General features: G+C 41.6%; 1 protein-coding gene across 1 annotated transcript; it reads right to left on the bottom strand.

Annotated features, from left to right (window-relative positions):
* Positions 1-1370: 1370 nt before the first annotated feature.
* Positions 1371-12114, bottom strand: UTP6 (UTP6 small subunit processome component). Its single transcript, XM_041409552.1, has 19 exons — positions 11829-12114; positions 11660-11744; positions 10924-10965; positions 10748-10840; positions 10559-10606; positions 9728-9791; positions 9179-9297; positions 8620-8697; positions 8117-8198; positions 7045-7126; positions 6254-6435; positions 5541-5620; positions 4734-4811; positions 4409-4588; positions 3529-3609; positions 2701-2810; positions 2552-2618; positions 2204-2276; positions 1371-1639 (listed from the first exon to the last, which is right to left on the bottom strand). The coding sequence occupies exons 1-19, from the start codon at positions 11918-11920 to the stop codon at positions 1482-1484; spliced, it is 1794 nt and encodes a 597-aa protein (XP_041265486.1). The 5' UTR covers positions 11921-12114; the 3' UTR covers positions 1371-1481.
* Positions 12115-12677: the final 563 nt, after the last annotated feature.

A 12677-nucleotide genomic window follows, 5' to 3' on the forward strand; every position in this document is an offset into this window, starting at 1 on the left:
TCCGAGACATCGAGTGCAACCGTGACCCAACACCACCACGTAATCCAGACAAACACAGGCATGAGAGCTCTGAGAAAGTACCTCGTCACTGATGAAGTTGTAAATAAAGTATCAATACCTCTCATGGCTGGGTGGAGTTTTCCCCTTGCCGAAAGGTAATTTCCTTCCGGCCTCGTGGTGGCAGCATGCTCGGAACACGGAGAGACGGGAAGCACCTCGGCTGAACAGCTGTGCAGGTGTCGAGCACGTGTGCTCGCAGGCAAAGCGCTGCGAGGAACCAGAGCGGCTGCTGGAAAAGGGCCCACCTTCTGAAATGATGGAGTTACCGGCTTTGGTGGACTTTAACAACTCCAAACTTTGCAGTTGAAAACTTTTAGTGGAGCAACTGATGAAGCAAGAAGTGGTTCAGGAGAGGGAGTAACAGCATAAGGGGCAGGGAGGGTATAAGTGATTGTCAGTAAGGAAATCTCAATGTAGACAATGAGATGGCAGAGAACTAGTGGGGATATAGGAGACGGCCTGGCTAAAAGCTTGGGAAACACAAAAGCAGGATGTACTTCAGATCTGATTCCTCCACAGGAGGAATCTTATCAGACTGCTGCTCCAAACTTTATTCCCAGCTAGTTAAGTTACTGGAATTCATTGCTTGAGAGGAGCTGCAATTTCTACATGAGTGCGAAATCAAGAAATATTTCCCTGTATTGTCATTATGTCACCCTTCAGTCACCGGGAAATTGCACAAAGGAACACTTGCTTCCTGTTCTTTTACTTTCCCTACATTTCTCTGTTGGTCCAAAGATAGCATTTATGTTGATTTCTCAGGTTTGTGGCTCTGTAAACAACCAAGGACAGCACTCTTTCAAAAAACATTACACATTTTTTAGGCATGGTGAAAGTTGAAGTGTAGATCAGAGCTTTCCACTCTCACCTCAAGGACATTGCCAACAGATCTCTACAACTCCCCCCTACCCTTCATCACTCTCACAATGCAAAATAGCTGCAGAGGCTGTTTCTCTTTCTGTCATGAAGATTACATATTTCAAGGCTAGGACGCAATAAATACTGCAATTTTACTGATTTCTCATTACCTAATGAAAAGCGTTTCACTTTTCATGATTCAACTTCATAAGATAAAAAGATGACCCACAGGTGTAGTTTCCACTGGGTTTGGTTTGGATTTTTTGTATTTAGGTGCTGTAAGTGTAAAAACTGATGCACTAGAACTATCTGAATGTTTAAGCAGATCAAGAGTTTGCTCTCAGAAGTCTTGATGAAAACACCCTCAGAGGTTTGCTTCCTCTGACTGTGCACTTGAACCTGCCCCTGGCAGAATCAACACTAGAAATTATTGCAACAGAGAAGATGATTCTTTTTTGTCACATAAAATGTAAAGGTAAACTTTAATAAAGTCCAGGTACATATTTACCTTTGTACAAAGAAGTTAAAAAATGCACAGTCGTGTTATAACTATGTATAGTTTTTCATAAATGTCCAGTTTGCAATAAAGTGTGTTTAGAAACAAAATCTTCCACCAGGTCTCCCTGCAACATCTTCATTGCTCGCCAGTGAATGCTCCCACAGTTTTCTGGTTTGCCTTGGGGATGACTCAGCTCCTCCTTGATATAATCCAGCCAGAGGTCTTTAAAAGAAAAATGAAAGTTCTGGTTAGATTTTTACTAGGTATTACTTAACAAACATGAAAAGCCTGACTAGATACTCTTTTTCTAAGTATCTTTGATAATGCAGTAGGGTTCACTTTGTGAAACAAAAACCTTGAGGAGCAAAAACCCTGGGTTCTATTCCCAGCTGGAACAGTAATGTCTGCAGAAATAATGCAACAATAACTGAGCTGTGTACTTTCTTCAAATGAATATTGCAGAAATCTTGATTATAAATATGTAGCTCCATACTGTTCATAAATCCAAATTAAAAGTGATACACATCTCTTATGCCAGCCAGTGTCTGAACGTGATTTGCTCCTAATTGTGCTGAAGCCATCCCAGTGCCAATGAGCCTGGGCTGACAGTGGAGGGTCCCTGCAGTGTCCTACTCTTAATGGCACAGAAGAAATAAGCTCCACTCTGCATGACAGCAAGCACAAGGGCAGAACAAACAGGTACCTTTTAAAATAGATGGAAATAAAAGAGGCAGCAGTGATTGAAGGGATGAATAAATAAATTAAAAAAACCAGAATCCTCCTTACCAGTATTTGTTGAACCAAATTCCCTCAAGGCACGTTCATAGTATTCTCTCAGATTAAGCATTTTGCAGGATTCCTAAAAAAGGAGGGTATTAAAAGACCACTTATTTTGTGCAGAAGTGAATCTGCAGCATGATTAGATTCTGACAAAGAGAGAGAGTCATGGCAATTACACACTGCTGAAGATTAGTTACCATGGAACTTGGGTTTGTATCACATCCTGTGAATCAACTGCAGAGACAAACATGAACTGATCACAGACTAACACCACTACTCTGCTTCCCATTTAAATCCCAAGTTAGAACTGTATTTTACAAACACAAAGCATTAATTGGATAGTCAACAACTTACTTGCTCCTTTTCTATTTGGATCATCTTCCTGAAGAAGTCAAGTGAAAATGGACGATTTTCACACAGGCTGAAATAAGATAAGTGACTTTAGACTTAAGGACTCTTAACATATACCCTAGAATAATCCACTTTGAAGGTATTTTTTTTACCTGGTGAAGAGTCTTTTAACTTTCTTATAACCATTGTTTCTGTAAGTCCAGTCAAGATACATTTCTTTCATAGTCACAGATTCAGCAGGCGTTGTGGCATGTAAGGATCTCTGCAAGTTTAAAAGGAAAAAACCCATCAAAATAAACAAAAAATAAACCTATCACATAACCTACAACTAAATGGCTCAATTAGTGCTTCTCCCTAATTAGGCATCTGACACAAAGGAGATCTCCTAAGTCTAAAACACATTTCTCCTTCAGTATTCCATATAGCTGGAACTGGCATTTCCATAAATCCCTTCACGCAGAGGGTTTCACAATACTCTATGAACAGCTGAATTCAAGCTCCCACCTGAAATACATGTTTTATGTGGTAAATGGGAGGAAAAAACAACTCAACATGCCAGGCAAAGAGAAAATGTTCTGCGCTACACTACTGAGGAAATCCACAGTGAGAATAAAATCCTCATTCTGATCTTGACTTTTCTGTAAAAAGACTGATGTTTTCACACAAATTGGAAAATTCTCTTTTCCATGCTCAGATAAGTATCTGAAAACAGAGCAAATATTCTGGACCACAAAGTAGGAGTCCATCATTGGTTATGCTTACAAACATCCACATGCCTTAGAACATGGGATTGACATTTGTGCCTGTAAGTCTATGTCCATGTCCAACTGTTTTTTTAAAGGCACATAGTTTTGCTTGAAATTCTTTCATATCAACACATCCATGAAGGCAGTATAAGGCATTTGTTGCATGTTCCAGCCACACACATTGTTCCATTTTATTGACACAGACAAAAAAGTAGATTTTGATTAGTCAAGTACCTGGTAGAGAGCTTCTGTGTCCTCCTTGCTGTTTGTGCTCTCACTCCATTCCACCCAGAGGGTCCACAATGGCAAAGTGCCCTACAAGGTCAGCAAACACATCAAATGGCTGAAACTCAGTGACTCTGATTTACAGAAACAGACAGCAACACAGCCATCAGGTTTTGTATTACCTGCCATAAAAAATACTCTTTGGACACAGCTCTTGGAAAGACAACTTTGAACTGCACACTGAAATGACTTCTCATTTCCTTCCTCACTTACAGGATAAATCATCCTTAGCTGGACAGCTGTGTTACCAGGGATGAGAACCAAGTTCTGCACCACTGAGCACTGCAGTACACAGAGGTGACTCCAAGAACAAAAAGGAAAGAAACCAACTTGCTCCCTCACTCATTGTGCTCAGGGTTTGAAATGGAACAGAGCAGGAGAGGACACAGCTAATTCAAGGCTTGAAATACCACACAGGTGTATCAGACAGTGAAGAAAATGAAACACATTTTTCCACTAAGACACAAACACCAGCTCGCTGTTAGGAGAATATGTAAAATGTCAACTGTAAGCATTCAGATTTTAAACATGTGAATTTTAAGTGAACTGACAATTCCCTAATACTCCAGAATGCAATTTGCATGTGAAACGTCAAGTTCTTATTTCTGACCTTAAAAATTGTTAAGGACTTTAAATGCCTTGTAAACAAAACAAAAACAACAAAAACACCAAACCAACAAAAAAACCCACAAAAAAAAACAAAACAAAAACAAACAAAACAAAACAAAACAAAACAAAAACACCCAAACACAAAAACCACAAAACAACCAGTCATCAGGGGTTTCTGGCCCAAGCTTAATGCATGCAAGTCCATTAAACCAGCACAGACCTTAGATTTCACATGTTTCATGGCTTCTTCAAAACTCTGGGTCACATCATCCCTCTTCAGCTGGATCAGCACCTGCAGCCTCATCTGCCACGTTTCCACAGACTGGCTGAAGTGCCTGGTTGCAGCTTCTGCCACCTCCACAGCCCTCTCAGAGTGGTTGGAGTCCAGTAAGAGCTGAAGCTAAAACCCAGCAGATACAGCTTTGTTAAAAAACAGGGCTTTGAACCAAAATAGTTCATCTTTGTGTCTACTCAAAATGGCAAAAGCAGGCACACAAATAGTGCAGGAAAGTCTCAGCATCTGTTTCTTCTGTGTCAGTTCTTACCCACTGCTTGTAGAGAGCTTCTGACATCAAATTGGACTCATGGGCTTTGCTGAACACACTCAGTGTCCTCTCCAGCCTCTAGAACCAACAGAGAAGAATAAAAAGAAAACAAGCATTATTCCTATATATATATATATATACACTAGATTCTAACATCCCAAGAAGTCCACATGGATTGTGTATCATGTCAGTGAATATCTAATTACACATTATGTGTCTAATGCTCTAGGTACCTGCAAACATTCCAAGACAAAGTGGAAATCTGACCATTTACTTCTCTTCCTTAAGGAGTGAAGAACAACGTTGCATTGTTCTTTTAGTGTAATACTAGGGAACCAAGTTGCAGAGGATAATTAATTAATTCACAGAGTAATAATTAAATTAGCCATGTGCCAGCACCAAACTTTGCCCAGACTTATTTGCAAGAGTAATTTTAATCCATCATCTTCTTTGAACAAGCAGAGGTTTGAAAGACCTGTCAGTGAATTTTTTTGATCCCCTTCAACCCAAACCATTCCACAATTCCATGATTAACAAGTCTGCAGTCTTAGCTTTTATCCAAAGAGGTCACTGTACTTACTGACAAGGCTAGTTAATCAGGTCCAGGTTAATCATGTCCAGACAGGACACCTGTAAGCCTAGCAGTAAAAGTGATCCCCCCAGATGGAGATTAAGTTGTTTTTAATGATGGCCACAGGTAAGTATTTTCAATAAAATGTCAAAATACATTTGCTTCTTGTCCAAGCTATTACAAAAGTCAATAAAAATAGGGATGATTTGTTAAAAATATTTCCTAATAAATTTTACCTTTTGCTTTAATTCTTCACTATTGGTTTTTCTGTTGTACCTCTCTAAGCAAAAAGTGATGTAGCATTTCCACATGTCCTCTGTGGAAGCAAAGGCATAATATCACACTTCAGAGAATCACAAGAATAACAACAAATATTTGTCTTTAAGAAATATAAAGATACAAAATGTGATACAAGTGTAAATGCCAACTTTATTTTAAAACCTTGTATTACAAGAGAGGCCATAGATTTATAACATTACACTTGAAAATTACTCCCCAGTCCAAGCTGCAGGCAGTAACTCCTGGTAAAGAACATCAAGCTCTTAGTTCAGCTGAGACTTTTAAAGATCCCTTCCAACCCAAACTGTTCTATGGCTTTAAAGGCTGTACAGCAGCAAGTTTGAGACCACTCCACAAATAGTCCCTTGACAAGCTCCTTTACAAGTAAGAACAAGACCAGAGGCTGAAGCTGGGTATTCACTCCCCTGGCAACTCAAAACCACTTCTTACTCACAGCTGACCAGCAGCAGACACATTTTCATTTAAGCAGTTAAGAGCATAAATACACTGGAAAATAACCCAAATAATATATAAAATAGATCCCAAGAGGTAGCATCTAAGAATTGCTTGCCTTCTCTTAGGCATGGTAGAGCCTGCCATCACCTTCAAGGCTTTTACAGGCTGCTCAAGTACCAGAAACAAATGTTAAAATGCAGGCAGATCATTTCACCTGTTGGGACTGCTCTCACAGCTTCATCAAAGACTGCACAGCACCGTTCCTCTCTCTGGGCCATTTCTGAGGCCTTCTTCTGCTTTGTGGTGTGCTCTGTGGGCTGCAGGGACCCCAGCTCCAGTTCCCGGCGGGCCATGTAGTCCCATGTCAGGGGATCATCAGCATATCTGGCCTGCAGACTGAACACAACATGCTTGTAACAGCCCACAGCCACCAGTCCTTACCTGCAGGTATGTTTAAGAGGGTTGTTATATTGCTATAGAAATGTAGTTAATTGCTAAGTAACCAAATGCCAGGAAAAAAAATTTCCACAAGAGAAAGACAAAATATTAGCTTTTTAAAATATTATTTAATACAGATATTCTTCAGAAGTAACAGGAAACAGACAAGGAGCTGTCAAGAAAGATCTTTCTTTTGAGAGGAACAACTTGAGAAACAAAAGATGCAAAAACCCCACCAAAGTACATAGGAAAATCCACAGTTCCTGCAATGAATTTACAGAAACTGAGTGCACTAATTATTCAGTGACAACTGTATTTTACCTAAATGTTCCCAGCAGTTTTTTAAAACCCTTCCTGAAATTAGATACAAGTATCCTCTTCTAAAGATCATGCTTTTGGTTTTCTTAAAGGACTTCATATAAGCCTTAACACTATTTCCCTAGAGGAACAGACTAGTTCTGAAAGTCCAGTCAATGCACTATAAGTTAGAGTTATAACTTATGAGAACATGCTTCTTAAATACCAAACCAAAATAGAATAAAAATACAATACAAAGCCATAACTCACCTTTCAAGGATTTCTTTTTGCAAATCTTGAGTAAAATCAAAGAGCTTTGCAATAGAGAGCACAGCCAGCTGGAACTCAACACCTACATTTCAAGAGAAGATAAACTATCAAGTGGAGTATTTGCTGAAGAATTCCTCCAGATATTACATCAATTGCACTTTGCATTTCTGTAGCTTGGTTCCACATGCAAATTTAATCAGCACCTCCTCTATTCCCTCACTTGACTCTGCCAAGAAAACACAAAATACTCGGGACAGATCTCTCCAAAGCTGTACAAAACAGATGTCCATGAATTGTGTCCATCTTGTGTCTCCACAAGTTACCTTTGAAAATGCCAAGTGACATGACTGGACATAATCAGATCATTGTGAACGCCCACCAGCCATTACTCACCTTTCTATTTTTAGGTGCTTACAAATCATTTGTGTACCTATTTTTTTCATGATTTCTCCAGAAAATTAAATTAAACCAACTCTTTCTGAAATTTCCTCTAATGTCCTTTTTCCCCACTAATTTTCAATGTTCATTATTGTATTTTTCCCAGTCATCCAAAATATCCCCATCTATCATGAGCAGTCAAAGATATTTGCTACTAGTTTGCAGCTATTTTACCCAATTCTCTCAATAAAATGGCTTATTTTTACCAAGCCTGCTTAATTCAAAATAATTTAGCCTGGTTTATTACTAGTCTGAATTCTAACTTTTTTGCCACTCGTGGTAGCTGATTAGTTGTGATCTAATGTTCAGCAAAGTAAAAAAGTGTGTAACTCTGAACCCTCCTTCAGTGTTCTTTCTTCAAACAATCAAGTTTTGGGGCTGTAACCCAGCACTAGGCCTCTTCAGCCTGAAAGCTGTTGTGCTGTAAGAGATGTCAGCCTGCAGGAAAGACATGCAATGAGAACTACCATTAATTTATACCCTGGCATTTAATAAGTTCTGCTGAAAAAATGGTGTATCTGAAAAAAGGATCTCAGAGTGTGCACTCTGCCAAGCCTATCAGCATTGCCTACTGCAGAATTGGGTTAAAGGTTACAATTTTCTTAATGAATAAGTACAAGAAATGCTCATTCACCTTTAATTTTCTGAGAAGCATCCCTGTAGACTATGCGAGCCATCTCCCCATTGAGAATTTCTTCAGAGTAATTGAATTCCCCCTGAAATATCAAGCATATCATTGAAGAAATTATTGTCCTTTCTCAGCTAACATTTTTGCAAACAGGGAAAGAAAAATCAAAATATATAAATGTTTTTCTTCCTGCAAGGCTATTTTTATGTAACTTACACAAATCAACTACAACGAAATCAGGTAGGAAGTCTGATTATTACTTTCCAGAAATTATCATTAATTTTCTCACTGGGGAATGTAATAAAAGATTCTACAAATGCAAAGGGAAAAAAAAAGTATGAAGTATTAGAACTGAGCATCAGCAAATACTTGAGAAGCTCCACACAGGTGCAGGACATGAACAAAAACTTGCTCTAAGCCATTGTCAAATAAAACATTAATCCAAAACTGAATTTCAACATGTAATACTTAAAAGATATTGTCTGCTTGTGTAAGTTTAGCTGACTTACCAGGTCCATCTTTGCTTGTTCAAATTCCTTCTTCTCCTTCCTCTGTTTTTCAGCATGCATAAGCTCCATTCTGAAATACTGCAAGAGTGACAACAAAATGAAATTAGTCTGGGAATAAATTATAAAAATCTAAATCCACAAACAGGATAAAACAAGCTCTGAGGAGATACAAATTAGCCTTTGACACATCCCACACATGTCCTACAGCCTCAGTTTTTGAAGGTTTGTGCACCTACCACTATCTGCCCTGTGTATTTGCCCAGAAATTTCCAACAGGTAGCAATGATCATTTAGTCATTCTTTAAACTTTAACTTGCCCCCAAAGAAAACCAAGTTCCTTAACAAAGACTGGGGATGCCAGACTGAGCCTGACAACGATGTCCTAGCAGAGCTTAACAGTACCTTAGAAAGGAAGTTTGGGATTTTTTTTTTAATTTTTTACATTTTCCTGCTGATGGAAATACAAGTTTCTGCAGCTGTCCCAGACAGATCTGGGAAACATGCTGAATTGATTTGTTCTGCTTGAACAAGTGGTCATAGAAGAAAAACAGGAACTCACTTCTTGATAAAGTTTGGGGCACTCTGGATGGAAGCGCAAAGCACGAAGGAACAAGTGCCTGGCACTTTCTGATGACAGTCGTGTCTCCATTTCCCACTTTGCTGCCATAATCCACAGTGCTGCAACAGGTGACACAAATAAATTTATTTAACCTCTCAACATGAGCTCAGCCCCAGGATAAGACTGATTATCTCCCACGTAAAACTGTAAAGCAGACAGGCAGTTCCAGGAAGTTTAATCTGGTTTAGCTACAGATCTAATGATGCCTTCAAAAGCCAAGTCTGTCATGAGCAACTGACATCTCTTGCTTCTCCATCTACTGAGTCCCCAGTCCACATGAGAATTGGGCATTCTGACCTACTTCACATCCCTTTATGACTGCTCAGCACAACCCCTGTCAGAGCCCTTCTCTGAAGCAGCAGCAAGGCAAAGAACAGACAGTAGGAACTTCAGCCCAACAGCTTGAACTGAGATCTACAAGAACTTAAACCAACATCCAGACAATCTGTGCTGAGGCATTTATGCAGCACTCACCATTGTGCTATTTACCTGGTTTATTGGAATGAATGGCCAACATGGTAGAAAACACCTTACTGAGTTGATGTTTTGCGTTCTGTAAAAGAAGTAGTTTTGTTTCACCCCCTCTGGCACTGAACTGAACCCCCAGCACCAGAGTTTCAGTAGGAAAGGTTACAAGCTGTAGTACAATTGCTCAGAAATAGATGCTTCTCTGCTACTTTATCTACAGTAGAAAGTTTTTCTTATTCACTCACTAGTGACCAGTCACCACATTAAAGCAGCATGGCTTACTCAAATTTCTGAACCACACAGCCAACACAAATGCTGCCAAGTCCCAAACCCATGATTTCACTGCCCTGTTCTGAGACAGAAACTGTATTTCCTTCATCACTATGCAAAGTCACCTTCTTCAGTACAGAAATGACAACACTTGAATGCTGGTAATAATGTGAAGTGTTGCACAGCTAAGCTTATCACGTACTAAACTGACAGAATTAGGCTTTTCAGCAGTCACTACAATAAATATTTGGAACAAAATCACAATTCACAGACAAGTGAATCACTCCCTCCAGAGAAGGTATAACCAATATTATGGTTCTCATAAACCAACTGGTATTCCAGATTTAATGTAGTCAGCCTCACCTTTGCCCTTGCATCAAATTTCATACTAATTCACTCTCAGTCAAACTGTACACTTACATACATCAGTGAAAATCCCAAGCAGCTCCAACAATACTATAAAATTATTTCAGTATTAGAGCATGTAACAGTAAAGTTTGTACCCCTAACTTTAAATCAAGTTTCAGATACGTGAATAAGCACCAGTCCCAACCTGGGTAAGATCAGGATTTGAAAACTCACCCACTGCTTGCAAAATGCAACATGGGAAAGCCAGAGCTGGACATCATCCTGTTGGAAATCAAAAGAAGAGAATCAACTTCATAATGTACAAAATCACTTGTACACTGACCAGCAAACAACACATCCTTGGTACAATGACCTGGCATACAGAAAAAAAAGAATTCCGAATCTCAGTACAAATAAACTTACTTTCCATTTCCCTGTAGCTCGGTTGAACAGGCTGTGGACTCTGTGCAGAATAGAGTGCTCAATTTCATCCTTCTTAAACGAATAGCCAATGCGCTAGAAGGGAAAAAATACTAATTTTATTGCAATAGAAGATTTGGCATAAAGGATTTTGCACTCTTAACAGCTGACAAACTTACTGCTCTTCTTTTCTTGATCAGTTCCAGCAGATTAACTTCATACTAGAATAGGAAGAAAAAAACATTTCACAGCAAATGTGGAAACTCATAACAGCAAGGCAAAAAAAAACCCGAAAAAACTACATCAAGTTTGTTATAGATGATCAGGTGGACAATAAACATTACTGTCAGGAAAACATACGCAGTAGTTTTTGGCTGAGTCACTACATTTCTAAGACTTCTGGCCCTGAATGGGGCAGCCCAACAATCCCACCTTGTGCCTTAAAGCGTTGTCCAAACACTCTTGAGCTCTGTCAGGCTCCAGGCCAGGACCATTCCCTGTGAAGCCTGTTCAGAGCCCGGCCACCCTTTCAGGAACCGTTTCCTCTTACTGAACTTACTAATTCCCGTTAACTACACACATCGGGAACACACTCCCCCTTTGCACAGCACATCAGGGACGGGGGCTCTACATCCCTGGAGAGACAAGAACCTACAGGAAAGGTCACAACACTGGAGAAGCCTGACCCCAAACTCGGGCACCAACTGCTGGCTACGCTTCCTATTCCGGCGCCAAGAGCCACTCAGAGATGAACACCAGGGACCTGGTGAGGTGGGGGTCTCCGTTTTCAGACCTGTTTCCAGCGTGGATCACTACAAAGCTACCCGGCTCTAACTGAGATTTGCACCGAGATCTAACTAACTGAGTTGGGTCTGCACCGAGAGCCGCCCCGCTCTGCCGCTCGCTGAAACCTACCTGGATGTAATTAATGAAATCCTCCTTCCGCAGCGCTCTCCGCTGGATTTTGTACTCCAGAGCCGAGGCTTTCCTCAGGACAGCCCTGCGGGAACGGGAGATCAGCGCCCGGAGCTCCCGGCCGCACCACGTGCGCTCACCCGCCCGCCCGGGCCCCGGCCCCGCTCACCGGATCTCTTTGCGTGTGAAAAGCCCGACCCGCTCCAGCTGCTCGAGCTCGGGGATGCGATCCTCCAGCCGCTGCTCGATGCGCTCTGCCATGGCCGCGGTGCTCCGGCGTGTCCGGCACGGCCCGACCCGGCACAGCTCGGCACGGCTCGGCTTCCGCCCGCTGCCCGCGCCGCTTCCGCGGCCGCTGCGCCCTCTGCCGCCCCCTGCCCGGCTGGCGGGACCAGCGCCGCAGAGCCTCCACAGGCTCGGTCGGGTTGGACGGACCGCTGGAGATCGCCCAGTCCGACCTCCCTGGCCGGGGAGCGTCACCTGCAGCAGGGGACACGCAGGTGGGTTTGGAGTGTCTCCAGAGAGGGAGACTCCAGGATCTCCCTGGGAGTCAGTTCAGTGCTCTGCCACACTCCGCGAAAATAAATTCTTCCTCGTGTTGAGCTGGAACTTCTTGTGGTTTAGTTTATGGCCGTTGCTCCTTGTCCTGTCGCTGGACGTCACCGGAAAGAGTGTGGCATCATCCTCTTGGCACCAGCCTTGCAGCTAAACACGATGGCATTGGGCAGGCTCAGTAACGGGACATCAGCCTGGAACTGCTCCAGCACTTTGATTCTTGGTGGGAGTCCTCCAGGACAAATGGCTCTCTGTCTCACTTGGCACCTTTGTTCCTTCCACCTTCCAGATTTTTAATAAAAAATCATCTGCTGTGAGGGTGGTGAGATACTGGCACAGGTTGCCCAGAGAATATGTGGATTCCCCATTCCTGGAAGTGTTCAAGGTCAGGTTAGACAGGGCTTGCAGTAACCTGGTGTAGTGGATGGTGTCCCTGCCCATGGCTGATGGTAAGAACTACATG

This window comes from Onychostruthus taczanowskii, unplaced genomic scaffold, assembly GCF_017590055.1.
Source record: "Onychostruthus taczanowskii isolate IOZ18803 unplaced genomic scaffold, ASM1759005v1 scaffold30, whole genome shotgun sequence".
NCBI lineage: Eukaryota > Metazoa > Chordata > Aves > Passeriformes > Passeridae > Onychostruthus > Onychostruthus taczanowskii.

Excerpts from the sequence above, each read along its gene's own strand:
- UTP6 (XM_041409552.1), bottom strand. The coding sequence starts at position 11,920 with ATGGCAGAGCGCATCGAGCAGCGGCTGGAGGATCGCATCCCCGAGCTC. Across the intron at positions 7,127-8,116 it reads TGCTTCTCAGAAAATTAAAG|GTGTTGAGTTCCAGCTGGCT; the intron begins GTGAATGAGCAT and ends CTTGAAATGTAG. Across the intron at positions 2,619-2,700 it reads GTTAAAAGACTCTTCACCAG|CCTGTGTGAAAATCGTCCAT; the intron begins GTAAAAAAAATA and ends ATCTTATTTCAG.